The following is an 18,349-nucleotide window of genomic DNA, read 5'->3' on the forward strand; positions in this document are numbered from 1 at the left end:
AATCTCTCAATGGCTGAGGAGCTATCATCAGTGAATAGCAGAATATATCATCAGTCAGACAGGTACAAACAAAGATCAGGCCTGCTGAGGACTGCAGGATAGACACGGCTCCCAATGTGAGAGAGCGAGCGAGAGCGCCAGATATATATGTTTTACAGTTAGGCACTCTCAATTGCATGTGCACATTTGGGCACAATCTGAGTGTATAGAAAATACCACAGACACTAACTCAATATTTGTTATGCATGTGGCCAATGTACCCTAGCAATTGCAGAATCAATCTGTGAAAATCTGGCCCACTGGGTGTCTTGCCTTTATCCTTTGTTTAGCTTGTTATGACAATCAAGAGAGAAACCTATAAAGAGACTGGATCTTTAAATGGCTGAGTCTGCCCATAGGATAGAATAGAGGAAGATGGGGTGGTGACAGGATCTCCTACTGGCAGGGCAATGTCTGCTTGTGGTGGAACACCAGGCACGCATCTGGGCCTGTGCACATAGCAGGCTCTCTGGGCCTGATTGTTCTGGTCCCTCCACATTCAGGATTGAGGCAACGTGTTGGCACTGGAAGCTTGAGTTGCAGCTAGGCCAGGCTGCACCCGTTTTGTGGCTAATCGGTCTCCTGGGCCATCAGTGCAAGACCTTGTCACCAAGCATCAGTTCATTTAACAAGAAATGCAGCAGAGCCTGTACCATTTCTTTTTGGTTGGGGACACTTTAATTTCTACTCCAGTCAAAAGCATCTCTCTGGAAAAGGCTTGCCCGGCCCTGCTGACTCCTCTCAGTATAATGCAGAGCACACTGCTCTTAACTTCTCAGTTGAAATTCTGTGGTTCAGAGGAGCCCTGGATCTCAACCTCAGTGTTTATTTTTTTTCTCTCCCTCTCTCATTTCCTACATCCTACAGAGTGATGAGCTGATGCTGGCTGGCTGACTTCTCAATTTGCAATAGATTTATCTTCCGTGGAGAAAGAAGCTAACGGTTCTATAGCCTTATGTAAGGAACATGCACTGAAATGGGACCATCCTCCTGGTCCAGCCAGAGCATTTTTGGCCGGAAGTCTCTTGGCTGCTAGTTTGTGTGATAAAGAGAGGCTGTGTATCGATGGGGCCAGGGCGCACTGTTGTCACTCAACAAACAATTGTGCTCAGTTGGTTCATATGGGAAAACTAGCCAACAATGGCAAGTTTTGCATACAGGGGCTCTGCTCCTATTGACTACAGTGGTGCACGAACCCGCTCTAGGGTAGTAAGAAGACTGCTACAGCCTGCTTCAGAGGCAGTCTCCCTGTAGGGCTCTGCTGGCACGTAGTGGCTTGCAGGATTAGAATCTAACTCTCTAGGCCAAGGGAGGCCTGGACAAAGCTGGGAGCAGAATCTCGTTCGTTCCTATGTCACTTGCCCACATGTTCTATAATCCATATTAAAAACGTGGCTGCCTCTCCCCCGCCCCCACCCTAGATTTAATAGCAAATATGGTGGTGAAGTCTCACTTTACTATGTGTCTGTGATTTTTATAAACTATACTACAGTGCATTTCCAGACACAGCCTGATTGAATTATTGTAAAGAATTCAAAACTAAACTACAGGTGTCAAAGAAAGCAACAATACTTTTTTTTTTTTAAAATGCATTGTCTCAGCAGATTTAGACTTCGGTCCCATATGTGGATCTGATACTATGGTCCCCTGTGGCCACATGGAGTCCTGTTGAAGTTAACCCTCCCAGAGGGAGAGAGGTGCGCAGAGGAGTGTGTTTTGTTTTGTAGTAATATATATACACACAGTGCTGCAAGGTCAAAGAAATGCATCTGGCCTTTGGAGTGGAAGGTGGTGGGGTCTGTGATGGTACTTAGGTCCTGGGGAAGTTCATTTGACAGTCTTGGGCTGGCCTCCGAGGGAGTTCTGTCTCCTGCACAGATGGGCCTTACCCTTGTAGAGAGCTCTGTTGTGCCCGAGAAGCAAAGCTAGCAACCACACTCTTTATCCCAGGGTTAGTTTAGTTAGTTTTTAGAGATCCTGGGTCCAGGCCATTGAGTCCCTTGAAGATACAGCTGGAGACCATGAACTTGATTTGATAGTCGAGGGGCAGCCAAAGTTGAGTGGAGGCCAGGTTGGATGTGCTCATGGGAGCTAGTGTAGCTGAGGAGATGCTCTGCAGCATTCTGTATGATGTGGAGTTTCCAAAGTGCTGAAGGCTCCGTGTCCAGGTATATTGGATGGCTGTGGTCCAGCCGAGAACTGATGAAGATGTGAATAACTGAGGCCAGGTCATCATGTGCCAGGATGGGACAGAGTCTCCTAGCCAACTGGAGATGGTAGGAAGCATTACACACAGGTGCTGCTAGGTGAGAGCTCAGCATCAGCAAGGAATTCACAAGCCTCCTGGACTTACTGACTCAATTGACCAACTGTAGGTGTGAACCTTCAGTCCAAGGAGACTGGGCTGTGGCTGCAAACTCCTCTAAATACTTTCTTCTGCCCATTAGCATTACCTCTGTCTTGCCTGGATTCAGCTTCAGCTGTGACCTGCTCTCGACCAAGCACGGGGCCATCGGGGAGGGGGTGTTGGGGGTGTGATGGCAGGTGGTGAAGGAGAGGTAGAACCCTGTCACCGATGTGGTGCTAGCACTTGAGTCCATGTTGGCTGACCGGTTCTCCAGTGGGTGCAGGTACATGTTGACTAGGGCCTGAGCGAGAGCTGATCCTTTGTGGGATAAACGATAGACACGGTCAGGCAGGTAGGCTTGGGAAGGGAGATGTCGGTTTGCGTGTGGAAGGGTGGAGGTGTTGTTGGAAATATAAATAATATTTATTATTAAATCCCAGTCCGGGCCTCCTGTCTTGTGCTTCTCTTCTGTTTGTTTTAATGCCTGAAGCTACCCCTCCTGCTGGGCTTGCTCCGCCCTGCCTCCAGGGAGCAGCCTGCTAGCTCTGAACAACTTCTGCTGTACCCGGACCTGCCTCCACTCTAGCGGGGAGTGGTTCCAGCCAGGGCTGCCCCTGGGGGGAGCGCAGGTGGGGCAATTTTCCCCAGCCCTGGGGCCCCACAGGGCCCCCATGAGAATACAGTGTTCTATAGTATTGTGACTTTTTTTATGGATGGCCCCCCCAAAATTGCTTTGCCCCAGGCCCCCTGAGTCCTCTGGGCAGCCCTGCTTCCAGCAGGGTCCGGGGGGAACCGCCACAGCGTGCAGGGGGGGTCCCGGGGAGGGCGAGGCTGCCGGTTCCCGGGTACCAGTGAGCGTTGGGGGGGCCGGGCTGGGAGAAGCCCGAGGCGGGGCAGGCTCCGGGGCGGGATTCTCCGCGGACCGGCGGGGCCGGGCTGGCAGCAGCGGGTCTCCCCGGGGCCGGCGCTCGGCGCTCGCTCTCCGCTGCAGCGCAGCAGCCGGGCAGCAGGGGAGAGCCGGAGCCGGAGCCCGCCCGGATCCCGCGTCCTCCCGCAGTCCGGCCCCGGCGCGCCGAGCCCTGCCCGGCTCCCTCCTGCCCGCGGCCGCCTGGCTCCGGCTCCGGCCCCGAGCGAGCTGCGCCCTGCCCCGGGCGGGGGCCGGGGACCGCGCCTGGCCGCCCCCTGCGGGGACCCGGGACTGATTCCTGCCGGGGAAGGGAGCGGGGCGGGCTCGGGAGAGCCGCCGCCGCCGCCCGCTGCCTTTGTTCGGGGACATGCAACAGTTCCCCCGAAGTTGCTGCCGCGGCTAGAGCGGGCGCCCGGCTGCTCCGACCCCGCCGCCATGGGGAGCGAGGACTGAGCCCGCCCCGCGCCCCTGGGCAGCGCTGGGGGCCCGGCAGGGCGGCGGGGGGCTGACCGCTCTCCGCTGCCCGGAGCCGCCCGGGCGGGGCGTCTGCAGCCTCGTCCCGGGCAAGCGGCTTTGGATCATGCCGGCGGGGCTGCTGCCTGTGCCCAACTCTCCGCGGGAAGAGCGAGGCGTGGGGGAGAAGCCGCTGCCCCCTGCAATCAGCCCGGGGCCAGCGAGCCGGCCCCCTGCCGCCAGCCCCCTGCCCCTGGCCACCGGCAGGCTCCGGGGCCCTTGGTGAGAAGCTCCCTGGAATCCTGGTGGGTTTTTTCCCCCGCTGGCAGCAATGAGGGGCGATGCCGCTTGTATTTCTTACTGGTGAGCGAAGCCCTCCAGCTCTGCATCCCCGGTGGGGCGACCCTCGGACGGCTGGGGGCCTGCACTTCCACTGAGGGCACCCTGCCTTGGAGCCGCTGAGATCTGCTGCCCAGCCACGTCGCTTCCCACCAGGGGCCGCCGAGCCCAGACGCTTTTGCATGAAGCCGGGGGGAGGCGTTTCGGATGAGGCTCCTGGTGGCTTGGCTGTACCATGGGCACCAAGCAGACCAAAGGATGCCCGCCTCCCGGGGCAGGCGAGAGCCCCCCGTCGCACAATCCAGGCTCCCGCAAGAAGATGCCAGCTAGGGACCGGGGAGACTTCCTAGCGTCCTTCATGGTGAAGTCCAGTGATAAGTTTGGGAAGAGTGGTGGCAACTTGCCCCCATATCACCGGCGGATCAGTATGATCCAGGACATGCTGCTGCTAGTGAAGCAAGGGAAACAGGACGAGGCGACTGAGCTGCTGAAACACCTGCGACAGGTGAGTGAGGACGCTCTGGAGGTTGGAGCATAGGATGGAAACAAGGTGGGGTCCAGCAAAGGGTCCCATGGGAAGGGTATGAATGGAAAAGATCATCCTAGCAAGTTCTTGGCAAACAAGGGATTGGAAAAGCATTTAAAACTCGGCAGGATTAAATGCTAATATATGGGAAGTAAAATGCTAATAGATGGGACACAATCTCTCCTTGGTCAGTGGTATGGATTGGGTAATCTATAACCCAGCTTTTCCAGGTCTAGCGTCTATCGCAGGACTTTATGGGAAAGGGTTCAGAAATCTCAGTAACTGTTGCGTGGTCATTGTGTCCAAAAACTTATAGAAGCATTGGGACTTCACCCAGTTGTTTCATTTGCAAATGAAACTTGGTGCAACATAGAAGCCTTCAGAAAGCATCTTTCTCTCTTTTATTGCTTCCAATGGTAGCTTTGGAGTCCAAAATAAAAATGCCTGGTATAAGAGATTCCCATTTCACTTTTAAAAAATTCATTTGGAAACAGCTCTTTATAGCACCCACAAGTCTTTGGGCAATTATTCGCCTTTTGTCTCAAAGATTCTTTGTTCATGGTTTTTTTATATTGTAAAGAAAAAACTATCGGCAGCTTCATATGTATATCTTACTCTTCTGTCACCTACCAGTAGACGGAGTTTAGTTCCTATTTGATTAAGGCTTGTAGCAATTACCTTGGGATCTTTAAGGATGGAAGGTGCTATGTGAAAAGAGGGAATTATTAATATACTATCTTAACCAATGCCCCTCAATTGAAAATCTGTTCCAGTCATGTGTTAACTGAAAGGTTGGTTTGAGCAAGTGAAAATACAGGCAGAGAACAATGTTCTTCTCTGTCCTCTGGGGTACTGGCTCTGAATCTTTTCAGACTACTGTACCCCCTTCAGGAGTCTGATGTGTCTTGGGTACCCCCAAGTTTCACTTCACTTAAAAACAACTTGCTTACAAAATCAGACCTAAAACTACAAAAGTGGCACGGCACACTATTACTGAACAATTGCTGACATTCTCATTTTGACCATAGAATTATAAAATAAATCAACTGGAATATCAATATTGTACTTACATTTCAATGTATAGTCTATAGAGCAGTATAAACAAGTCATTGTATGAAATTTTAGTTTGTACTGACTTTGCTGGTGCTTTTTATGTAGCCTTTTGTAAAATTAGGCAACTATCTAGATGAGCTGATGTATCCCCTGGAAGAGCTCTGCGAACCCCCAGGGGTACCTCTGGTTGAGAACCACTTCTCTAGGGCGCTGAAACAAAAGCAGAAAGAAGAGTGGCTTCAGAAGTAAAAGGCTATAGTGGGACTGACCCTGTTTGGGGGAATTCTTAAAAGGAAACAAATTGCTCTGTAAGCTATGAGTCACAATTTCCTGAGGTATCAGGTGACAATAAAAGACCGAAGTGCTATGGGAACTTTTGAGGCTTTTTGTGTTTTGGAAGTGATGTGTTAATCAGTTTTCAAGGTGAAAGTGAAAATGGACCTGTCCACACCAGACTGGATTTGTTTCTAAGGTCTTTGTTTCTTGAGGTCTGCAAGACCCATAGGCAAGATGTACCTTGCAATGGGAGTGATCAGTGCCACCTCAGGGAAAGTTGCTCAGGTTTTCTCTGTATGGCAGTAGCTTCCTCTTATTTCCTAGAATTGTTGTGTAAAAATGCACCCTTTCTACTCTTGTTCTGCGTTGTTTTCTGCCTTTCTTTTAGTTGTCCTGGTGTTATTTCCCCCTTCCCTTTCACAGGCATCTGCCAGAGACATTTCCCACTGAAGCCAAGAAGGCAGGTTGTGTGACTTGTACCTATCTTGGGAGTAGTTTCATTGAGAGCTATGGAGGAGGTGCTGTAAGAAGAAAGGTGTTGGGTTTTTTCATGTTCCCTACCATGCTCCCCTGTTGTCTGTTTTCACCTCTAGATAACGCTCCCTTCCCCAAACCATAGTGCCCATTTCTACAGGTGATATAATAACACCATTATTAAAGGCCATGCGTATTCTCCTTTGGGTATCTGCACAGATCTCCCAGTGAATGTCAGTGAGGGTTTTGGGTGAGGAATGTGGCTTGAAAGAGGTAATGATTCAAATTCTAAATTGCTGCCCCAAAACACCAAATAGGCCAGGTCAAAGCTTTGCAGTAAAGAGTTTGATCTAATGCCCTTTGAAGTCAATGGGAAGACACCTGTTGACTTCAGTAGATATTGGTCAGGCCCAAAATGAGTGGTGGTGGAAGCAATAATTCTTCTCCTAAGAATGCTTGCTGTCTGTGCAGTATCACGGAGCACTGTTCCCATGTTTTCTGTCATCCAGTGCCCAAGCTTGAGTCTTGCTTGCTTCGCAGCTGAGATCTGAAGCTGTTCTTCTAGCCTGGGTGGGAGATCCCCCCCTTTCCCTGCTCTGGATCAGTGAGGTGGAGAATCTGAGTGAAATGTGACATTTAACAGTGGTTGCCCTTATGATGAATCTTGCTGCCAGGGTGTCCTGTCACCATGACCGGGGAAAAACTGCATATCCACTAGAGCCAGAAATTCCTTTCAAAATGCTGGAGGAGGCAAGGAACCTGTTACAGTCTGATGAGTCTTTTATAAACGAAGATTTCTATAGAAGAGCTCAGATAAAGTATACCTTGATATGTCATAATAGGGAACACTTTGTCCTAGATACTATAATAGACTTGATTATTCCCTGCCATTCACAAGCATTATTCCCTGCCACCTAATTAAGAACTTAAGAGCCCCATTGACCAAACTCCTGATTTCCTGTGGCTTAGAGAATTTAATTTTCAGGGGTCTTGGCAGTCTGGTGCTAGTGCTGAGCTCTCACCCCGTGTTACGTGGCAGAGAGAGAACATGGTTAACTCTTAAGATGGGAATTGCAACTGAATGATAGCAAGCTTCTCTGGGAGCTGAATTCCAACGATGCCTTAGTCTGGAAGAGAGAGTGTGGGGGTGAGATTCCTTCGGCTGAGAGAACTGAGTTTGGTGGCACGTTACATTGCAAACTCCTTGGGGCAGAGACCGCCTCCTCACTGTGCTTTGTAAAGAACTGAGCATAAAGGGGTTTTGATTTTGGTTGGGGCATCCAGATGCTACAGTAATATATAATAATGGGTGATAACACAGCATTTGGGATTTTTAGAGAAGACTAAGGGAGTTAATGCCCAGATTTCAATGGGATCTGGGTGCATAACTCCTTTGGGCTCTGCTGAAAATCCCATTGAGATCACGGGCAGATTTTTCCATTGTTTCCTGTGGGCTTTGGATCAGGCCCAGCGTGCTAAGGAGAAGACTGAGCTAGTAGCTGCAGTTCTCCATGCTTTTCTGTCTGAGGCTTGTGTGCTGAATTGATCTGCAGGATTCCTGTACATGCTTCTTATGGATATCTGATCCAAAGCCTACAGAAGTCAAGGGAGGGACACCCACTGATTATGGATCCGGCCCTATGTGTGTGTCCGCTTACAGGCAGTGCTTTTTGCCTGGAGAGAGCCCCGAAACTTGGATTGGGTTCTTCCCACAGTTGCCAGCATCCCTAGAAAAGTTATGTATTCTAGACAGCAGCAGGAAAACAAAACACCAGCTGGCGGGCAGGACGGCCTACTAAACTGAGCATCAGAATGTCTGCCTTTTATCCCCATCTCTGCCACTGATTTGCTGTATGCCTTGGGCAAATCACACAATCTGCCTGTGCCAGTTTTCCAGTGGGAGTGATGCTTACCTCGTTTGTAGATTGCTGCAAGATTTAGTCAGTCAGTGTTTGCAAAGAACCTTGACTACGTAAAGAGCTCTGCAAGTGCTAAGTGTTATGAAGTGAAGCAAGCTTTACAAACAAGTTGGGGGAAAAAATAAACGACAAATGAGTACACTTAGAGTGTCTTGTTACAAGGCTGCTCCCCAGGGGAAATGCAGTAGGTGGTCTCCTCTCTTAGAATCAGCTTGGCATTACTGCTGCATTCCAGATCCTACCGCCGGCTGTACAGAGCATGCATTGGCTGTTTGCACAGACAGCCTAATTTTGCGACGGACTCTTTCAGCTGGTGGTAACCTCTCTGCTGCCGTTTCCTTCTGCTCCGTTAATAGCGTCGACTGCCTCGAGTCCGAGAGCGGGCCTGAAGCATCGCTTGTAAAGCTAACATCCTAAAAAGAAGCATTGTGCTCTCTCCTTCTGAGTGTGCGCTTCCCTGGAAATCAGCATCTCCTCTCTGCATCCGGCATGGCGGCGCCCAGTGGGTGCTGCACATGGGGCATCTTTTGTTTTTTGATAGTGAGACCAACAAATTGAGGATGAATGGAAATGTACAGAAATAACTATAATGCTTGTCTATAATTCGAAGAACCCCGGTAATAGTATTTACGGTAATCCGCTGCATGCCATGGGCATCCTAGGCTTCCACAATGATGCTGGGATAGTTCCTTTTATGGGGACCTTGCATCGTATGGGGCAGGGTAGGGTGGGGGGCTGGTGATGGTGGTTGGGCATAGGGGCCCTGTATGGTAGGGGCCTGGCCCTTCGGCTTTTCCATGACATGGGGTGGGAGTGGGAGGAGGGGGGGCTGTGTAGGGTGATGGGCAGGGGGATCTTGCCTGGTATAGGGCGTGGAAGGGTGGTGGCTGTAGGGGCCTAGCTGTGGAAGACCTGCAGCATCAAACTTTCCCCTAACATCTCCCTGCTCATTGCCTTTGGGTTTGGGCTAGGGGTGGGTCTGAACTGCAGCCGCAGAAGCGGGGGGAAGTGCTGGGGCTTGGCCCAGGCCAGTGTGAAGAGCAGTATCCAGCCATGAAACCTGGATCAGGAGCAGAACTTCCTCCGGCTCGGGGGTTCGGGTTTACGGTCAGGCCCTTCTCTAGTGGAAAGTGCTGGCGGAGGGGATGGAAAGGGTCCGTGCGCGATTGTCTGTTGTGTCCGTTCTTGTCTCCCCATCCCCAATGCCCAGGGCCATATCCTGTCCTGAGCTACCAGCGCAGAGCTCTGGGATGGGGCACGCAAACCCTGCATGGGCTGGGAAGCGCCAAGACCCAGCGCTACGCCTGTAACGCGTGTCCGGCCTCTGGCAAGGGACTGGAAAGACATGAGCTTGCCCAGGTGCAGCTGGCCAGGAAGGAGAGCAGACCAGCGGCTCTAGCTTGGGGGGAGAAACCTGGCTGGAGCCAGGAGCTGACAGGACCTGGGCCAGTCATAGCTTCCCTGCAGGAAGGCAGGTCTGACGGGCTGTCAGGGCCCTGCCAGTGGCAGTAAAGCCAGGTTACGGTAGGGTGGGGTCTCAGAGCTGAGCCCCGAGGATGGACACACAACCTCCAAGGGGCTGAGACTTAAGCCCGACAGGGACACTAACTCCTTTTATTTTGGGTTTGGTTTTGGAACCGTGACATTGGAAGTGGGGCGAGGAGGGTGCATGATAGTAACCTGGCCAGAGTGCTGAGCCATAAGCCGTCAGAGTGGGCTGGAAACCCTGCCAGGGAAACCGAGGCAGATCGGCTGCAGCATTCTGCCCGGCCGTGAGGACGTGCACAGGGGGCAGTAACACGACGACAAGTTTCCATCACAGTCTGTGCAGTTGTGTGAACAGACCCCAGGGCCTCTGTCAGACCCCACCTGCTGTACGCTTAGGAGGGGGCTCGATATTGATGTTTATAGGGCTTGATCCTGCAAGGTGCTGAGGGCTGTCAGTGCTCACTGAGGCAGCAGTAACAGCCCCGGGCGGGGGGTGTCAGTGGGAGTTGAGCACCTTCTGTGGTGCCCCGGGCTGCTCAGCACTCTGGGGCCAGTCACTTAACTGCCTATTCATTCTGATGGGGTGCCATGTGCCCCTTCGTGTGCCAGTCTGGTTATTCATATCTTAATTACAGGAGAGGCGTGGCAGGGTATAATTAAAAATAAATGGATGGTGTAGAAAAGGCATACTGGGGACTCGTGTTTACTCTTTGCTATAACACCAGAGCAAGGGGACGGTCAGTGAAATTAAAAAGCGATTCTTTGTTGCGCTCTCTCTAATTAATGAACTTGATTAACTATAAGAGATGTGGGGAAAGGCTGTTATTAATCCCAGGTCCGTGGGATCCGTGCATCAAGTGCTTTCTCTCAGCTCGGGTTGCCATCCAATAATTTTGCCCTTTCTAATGAGGCGTCGGTTATTAAGGAGAGTTTGGAGCAGAATGTAAAGGAGTTTGAAGCCAGAGAACAAGAGCTGTATATCGAGAAATAGCCTTGTGCCAGGGGGATGGATCAAGGTGATTTAAATCATCGATTTTATTCAACTTTTCCATTCGTACTGCAGTTACTTTTAAAAGAAAGGTGCATTCTCATTGGTTGAGATAACCATTACAACATGATTTACAACTAAATAGAGTCTTTACGCTAGATTTGGTGCATCTTTTTGCTACCTAGCCGGGTGCACTATATAACTATTCACGTTTATTTAAGCAATTATATAGCTTAATAGTTTCAGATTCTTATTAATATTTGTTTTTAGTATGTTAGAAAATAGTCAATGAAGTGTCAAGCAGGATTAGGATGGTAACTGGGATTTAATTAAACAAACAAACAAGCATATAAAGCTTATGTTCATTAAACAAAACAACATTGAATGTTTTGATACATAAATGTATCAAAACATGTTTCACATTTTCAACTAAATGGAGGGATTAACTGTGGTCAGGGAATTAAACTGATTATTTCAGGTCAGACTTGGAAAATTTTCAAATATGCTTAAATGAAAGTGCCTAGAGCGTAAATTCCTACGCACCTGTCTCTTGAAAATGAGACCGTCTAAGCAGGGCTTTGGAGTGGAGCCCGGAGCAGCTCCGGAGCAGTGGAGTTGCAGGGTTTTGCCTGGAGCTGGAGCGGAGCCGGAGCACAGCTCCAAAGCCCTGTGTCTAAGTTTATTTAGACTGATCTATTGTGCCGTATTTCTAGAGTTTGACTTCAACACTTAGATGGTTTTTCCCCTGACTCTTTCTTCATATAGAAGAGCAGACTTTAATTCTAACTCAATGGTTTTGATAGAGACCCATGGATTCAGCATATTTATTTTTATGTAAATGTTTTAAGAGACCACACTAAGTTTTTAGGCCTTAATATATTTTGTATTAAATTCAGATTTAATTTTAAACAGGTTTATTTTAAAAAAGAAAAACTTATAATTTAAATGACTGTTATAATTGAAATAAACTACAAAAATCAGATTTCCTTCTCTTCCCCCAAAAAACCCCCAAACTTGATGTCTGTCCACCCAGCTTGAGATACAATGAGAGCAGTGTGTTGTGATAGTGGTGAGGTGACCATCTTTCAGAAGCAATGGAACTCCTTTCAAGAGAAAGAGGTGTATTGGCTCTCTACTGTTCTTAAGTAGCAGTTTACTATTTGGTTGGTCACTTTTCAATTGTCAGGGGATTCTGGGCTGTCCGTTTCTTTTCCGTGACAGTTGTTTGAGACCTGAGGAAGACACAATCTTACCCTTAAAGGTTGGATCTTATTCCTTGCAGCATTGGAACTGGCATGAGCGCTTTGGTTTGGAAAGATGTTTGTGTGTGAGAGAGAAGGATCTAGTGGTTAGAACTCCTGAGTTCTCTAGTGTCAGCTTTGCCACTGACTGACTATCTGGCCTTGGGTGAATTGCTCATCTCTTGGCCCCGGTTTATGTAACTTTCACAGAGTTCTTAGGAAGCTTAATTCATTATGTTTGAAAAGTGCTTTGAGGGGAGGAGATGAAAACGGCTGTATGTAAGTGCACGTTCTTATGAGCTGCAAATAACACATTTGCTGGACAGAATCCCATTACATTCCAAACTAGATGGTGGTGGTATGTCTGAAAAGTTGTTTGGGAGCAGTCACTGTAAATGTGCAATTTAAACCCTCACGGTTACTCTGTGTACTTAATGGAGCTTTGTAGGTTGAGGTAACCTGGTCACGCAAGAAGTACTTTACGTTTTATTTACGTGCATGAAATCAATCACATGTATTTAGGAGCATAGGCGCCAACTTCTCCTGGCGTCGGTGGGTGCTCGACTGCTGGCCCCGCCCTGACTCCACCCCTGCCCCGCCCCCATTCCAACTCCTTCCCCAAAGTCCCCGCCCCAACTCCTCCCCCTCCCTGCCCCTATTAGACTCCTTCCCCAAATCCCCGCCCCGGCCCCACCTTGTCCCCTGAGCACGCCACGTTCCCGCTCCTCCCCCATCCCTCCCACAGCTTGTTACACCACGAAACAGCGGGATGCAGAGCGCTCAGGGGAGGAGGCAGAGGTGAGGTGAGGCGAGCTGGGGTGGGGAGCTTGGCTGCTGGTGGGTTCTGAGCCCCCACCAATTTTTTCCCAGCCCAGAGCACCCACAGAGTCGGCGCCTGTCTTTAGGAGTGGCTCTGAGACAATGGATTTCCCTAAGTGCACTGCGGTTCCAATGCGAGGTACTCACGGATACTGATGTACAAGGAGCAGAAGTAAATCACAGCGAGTCATGCAACTTGCATTGTCCAGCGGCAAGTGACATCATAGCCAGGTTCAAACTATTGTTACACAAGACGCATTTTACAATTACAAAGTCGCTGTGATAACTTTAGAGCCTCTGCCCGTAAACTTCGCCGATTTGACACAGCCCTTAACCATGTGCATCAATCTCGTTGTCTTCAATGGCGTTGAAGCATGTGACTAAAGTTAATGAAAAGGCTTCACTGCTTTGCGGAATAGGGATCTCTGGCTGAATCGGTAGATGTTCCTATTCACCAGAGCATTTCAATACATAGACTTTAAGCAACTGAAAGTGCTCAAATGCTTGACTGGATTGGGGTCCCCTCTGGCAGTTTGCTAGATGCCCGAAGCCTGCAGCTAATTTGCATAAAATTGACCCAACGGGTGTGCCCTGGGATCAGCTCCTGGCGTGATCCTGTCCTGCTGCATCCTGATCTTGGAACGCTGCACACCAGCAACCGCAGTCTGCACGGGCTGCAGCTTGGTGCTAAATGGAGAGGGGCTGTGGGCACGCTACCAAGCTCTGTGGCCTGCGTTTGGACCGTCAGGGCGGCCCAAGTGTGACTTTTCCTATGCAGCATCCTGTCTGTCACGCGAGAGCTGCCCGTCTTTCTGTGCGGACAGGGAAAAGCAGGGTCAGAGACTGTCGGGGCCGCATCTCCCTGCGGGCCCGGTGTGCGTCTTCGAGAGGGCACTGCTCAAACGTCGTCATGGGTTAAAGAGTGTGTGCTCGTCAGTGCCGACGGGGACATGCGAGAGCCTCCTGCAGATGAATGGGGAAGGCTGGCTGAGGCCAGACATCTGCTCTGGGTGCACAATGGGGCTGTGGGGAAGAAAGTGGGCAGGATGACTTACACCCAAGGTCAGTGCTGTGAGTTTGAGACCAGGAATTGGCTTCCTGTGGTGCATTGGAATGGCACAACCATCAGAAGCTTCCTCCCCCCTCCTTTTTTTTTTTTAAAACCCTTAGAACACTGGGAAAGTTTGCCAGCAAGCGAATGTTAACGAGGCCACATCTGCCAGTGGTGTGTCAGCCATCATGCGGAGCTGGTGGCCCTTTAATCTCTCTTTCCACCTTCTGAAGATCTGCTCTCGCTTGTATCTCTCTGTGCTCCTGCTCTTCTGCCTTTTCCTTTTCTCAGCATGTCGAACTTCCTGCTGTTCCCGTTCCTCGGTGGGCCCGAGCAGGGAGATGGGCCCATCGTGCCTTAGTGGTGTCTGAGCGAATGAACTTAGAAAACTGAGCCTGCTGCTACTGTATAAATCTATCCTTTTTTTTTTAAGCTGTGGGGGGGGGGAACAAGAGGGGGAGGTGAGGGTCACACATGGCGGTGGCTGATCCAGGTGGATTATAGCTGGCTGGCTGGGAAGGATTAGTGAGATTCCTTTCTTCATCTGGTTGGCTAACTGCCCGGCACGGCTCTATGTCTGCTACCATTGACTACCCGTGATACTGACAGGGCTCCTCATGGGAGGAACAGCAGCAGATGAGGGTGCCCAGCTGGCATGGTTGAGGACGCTGTGATCATCCTAAAAGTGTGCACGTTGCTGTAGCCTGAGCGTGACTGGGCGGTGGCCTCCGTGCCTAGGGAAGGCATGTGTGCCCAGACCTGTGGAGTTGCCAATGCAAAGCTGCATGTCAGCATAACCTATGCTGGTGTAATAGGCTTCAGGGGCAGGCTGGCCTTTTGGGGATTTTTGTGGGGTTGTTTCAAAAGGAAATACCTTCCCGAGACTGAGGCTCCCTCTCCCTTCAGTGCGTGGGTGTGTGCCGGCTGTTTTGACAAGCGGGTGCCGTCGCCTGTGGGAACTGCCTTCAGAATTCAACCTCTTCGGTTTGGAAGTGGCGGCTGCTGCTCCTTTGAAGTCTCCAGCCAGATGGTGTCTGTGCAGGGGAGTCTGAGCTGGGCTGGGACTGGGAAGTGACAGTGTATTTTAAACACAGCGTATTTCCCCTGGCTTCAGATCGATAATATCCCACGGAATACAGGGCCTAATGGGTCCCCAAGGGCTTTACACACCAACACCACTGAAATGTAGCCACTTCTGGGGTGGAGGACAGCAGCCAAAATGCACATGCATGACAAAGGGTGGAAGGGTGGGTTATGTTGACTGGGAGACTTAGGGCAAATCTTACTGTCATGCAGGGACTGTCAGTGTCTACCCCAAGCAGGTAAGATTTCTGGCTGGGCTTTTCAAAGGAAGTTTAATGGGATTTAGGTGCCTAATTCCCTTTGGTTACAGCTGCACGTGAAGCTGGGGGTAGGTTGACCAGACAGCAAGTGTGAAAAATCAGGGGGTAATAGGCGCCTGTAGAAGAAAAAGCCCCAAATATCAGGACCATCCCTATAAAATAGGGACATCTGGTCACCCTAGCCGGGCATGTGATTTCCAGCTTGAGTTGCACTAGTTCTCCTCTCCAGGGATGTTTATACTAAGCCTACTCATGGGCCTGGCTGGTAATTAATTACTTTCTGATGCTTCAGCATTTCTCTCTCTCTCTCTCTCTCTCCCCTCCCCCCCTCCCCCGATAGAAGGGGAGGTTGGAGATCTGTCAGGTGTTTTTTCCTTTTGGTAAGTTGTCCCAAAAAAGGAAATGGAGGAGGGGGAGGAATGGATCAGCCATTTAGGAATATGAGGGAGAACACATTCTTCATGGTTGAAAATGTGACTGTATCCCATTCACTTCCTGAAGATAGAGTTCTTGAGCAACAATGTGCTGTCCTTCTAGGGTGCTGTCTACCTGCAGGTCTTGCAGCATTTTGCAAACTTCAATGAAATGGGTATAAATCATTCTTTCTATTTTGCAGATGGGGAAACTTAGGCAAAGGGACTTGGCCAAGGTCCTACTGTGAGCGTGTGGCAGAGTCAGGAACCAAACCCACCTCTGCTGACTGCTAATTTGGTGCTTGAATCCCAAGACTTGGTCAGGGATAATGCCTTCGGCTCACCCTTAGTTCAAAGAAAAATACTCCAGTAGTCTAGAGTAATTACTGTAGGCCATAGGGTTAGAGTCGTGTTCTCACAGGGCTCGATGCCATTACTCTAAAGTTCTGTAGGGCTTGTCGTATAAGGGCATCCTGTTTCCATTGTGGTTGACCTGGCTGTGCTGCAACCAAACCGGTGGCCACTTATCAGTGGCATTTAAAAGAAAACAGCGTAGTGCCCCAGTGCACTCTGCTGTTGTAATATCCTGTGTCGAATGGCAATGCCTCCCGTACACCCACAGTTCTAGTTCCTAAAATGACTTGAGCGAACGCCATTGGAATAAAGCCCCGGTTTGAAGGGACTCTGGAGGGGAGGGGAGGAGCTTTGTGAAATATAAGCCAGTGGATTTAAACAAACAAATCCCCTCTGAGTAAAGAAAGGGCTGATGCAAGGTCCTTGTGTTACGGCTGAGGACGGTACAATGAAAAAGGAAGGATGCTAGTGTGGTTAAAGGCTAAGAGAGGGACTAAGGAAACCTGGCTTTAATTCCCAGCTCTGCCACATACTTGTGTGACTTTGGGTGAGTCCCTTTGCACCCGTGTGCTTCGCTCTCCCAGCTGTGAAACAGGTGACGGGGGGTAATATTACTTCCCTGCCTGCGGGATGCTGTGAGGATGAGTTCCTTAAAGCTCTCTGGATGGGACATGCTCTAGGAGTGCAGTGATGTTGGAATGAAGGCAATGAATGCTTGGATTCAGTAACCGTCTTCAGAGCAGGGTCCTTAAACGAGACCCATCTGCATCTGCCCAAGGCTGATGCAGTGTCACTGAAGGGCCATTTTTAAGTGGTTTGGATAATTTAAAGTCAGAACAACTGTTTGTGTTAAAAAACACAAAGCACCACCCTTGTTCTCCCCCCCATCCCTCTCCCTCTCCCCTTTGTCTGTTTAGTTTTCTATGGTCAAATAACAGCATAGAACCCACAGGTGTGCATGCCCTCGCTGGCCTGTGGAAGTGACACCCATTTACATGTGGGCAGAAGTATTTCTAGGCTGGAGATTGCTGTGTGGAGGGAGGGGGAGAGAGAGAGAGAGAGAGTGTGTGTGTGTGTGTGTGTGTGTGTGTGTGTGTGAGAGAGAGAGAGAGAATGAGAATGAGAATCAGGGAGATCTCTACTTATTTAATTCCTAAAGGTTTGCAAAGTTCGGTCTGTAGCTGAGGGGCATGTGATCCTGAGAATGATTGTTGGGGTTTAGAAATGGAATTACCTTCCTCTATAATAAAGTTGCTGTTAAGTCGTTTCATTAGCAGAGTTAATAGAAAAACCTCTTCAAGCCCCCGAATACCAGCTGGTGGTTTTTGCAAATGCAGAAGGTGAATGTTAGGAGGGTTGACAGTGAAGTCTCTGTTCAGACAGGACATGTTGGTGCAGGGGGAGTATATGTGATTGGAGAATGGGGAAGTGGTGGTCTGAGCATCGGAAACTAGGAGAGCTTCAGGTTGTGACAGCTGCACGTCTCTATCTGTGGCCTTAGACAAGTCACTTACACTCTCTTCTTCAGCCTAGCAGGAGCCTGAAGAGCGCTTACATTCGTTATCGCTTCGTGTTTGCAAAGCGCCATGCAGGACAGTGTTGCCAACTTGGCAAACCTGCAATATTTGGTGTTTTCCTTAAAGCCCAGCTTGAGGAGTCAGGTGAATGTGCGACTCTCAGCTTTCCTTCACCCAGAAAGTTTCTAACCCTCCTAGATGGTAAGAAAAGTTCGAAAATGGGACCTGAGTGCACCTCAGTGGCTCAAAAGCCAGAAGATAAATAACCACCTGCCCAATTTACTGTTTTAAAGAAACTTATGAGTTTTGAGCCAACCTCCTGATTTGTGTGGGGCTGACTCATGATTTCTGGGTGCTTGAGGTTGGCAATGCAGCATAGTATTGGAGAAGAGTGGAACACTTCGGGCCTGATCTTGCACTGTCTTGCATCTGCGCACAGTAGGTCTGAAATGCAATCAGAACGGCATTCCCCCCGCCACTGTCTCCAGCCGTAGCATCTCCCCTGCACTCACCCGGCACTGGAACTGTTTGGGGAAGTTTTCAGTGAAATGGTTTATCGTGACATGCCAGTGTGTCGAAACCAGAGCTGCTTGCCGGGAAAGGTCTGTTTCAATACATTTCCCATTTCTGAAGAAATGTTGGGTTGTTTTTTTGTTTTGTTTTACAAACGAAATTTGGTTCGAAATGACCTTTAATTTTGAACTTTAAGTTCATTTAAGATCAAACAAAAACTTTCTTTGACAAGATCAAAATGAAACATTTATCGAAAAAAACCACTTTGATTATTGAGCCAAAGTCTCCC

General features: G+C 49.7%; 1 protein-coding gene across 2 annotated transcripts in view; it reads left to right on the forward strand.

Annotated features, from left to right (window-relative positions):
• The first annotated feature begins 3,585 nt into the window (after positions 1-3,585).
• LRRC75A (leucine rich repeat containing 75A) overlaps positions 3,586-18,349 on the forward strand; it is a 261,639-nt gene continuing 246,875 nt past the window's right edge. For both annotated transcript variants that reach the window (XR_005590153.1, XM_039508123.1), the window contains exon 1: positions 3,586-4,590. Coding sequence is in view for 1 of the 2 variants with exons in the window: in XM_039508123.1 (XP_039364057.1) it covers positions 4,321-4,590 (270 nt within the window). In the remaining variant the exon portion in view is untranslated. The remainder of the gene's footprint in view (positions 4,591-18,349) is intronic.

Source organism: Mauremys reevesii, linkage group 20 (genome assembly GCF_016161935.1).
Source record: "Mauremys reevesii isolate NIE-2019 linkage group 20, ASM1616193v1, whole genome shotgun sequence".
Taxonomy (NCBI): Eukaryota; Metazoa; Chordata; order Testudines; family Geoemydidae; genus Mauremys; species Mauremys reevesii.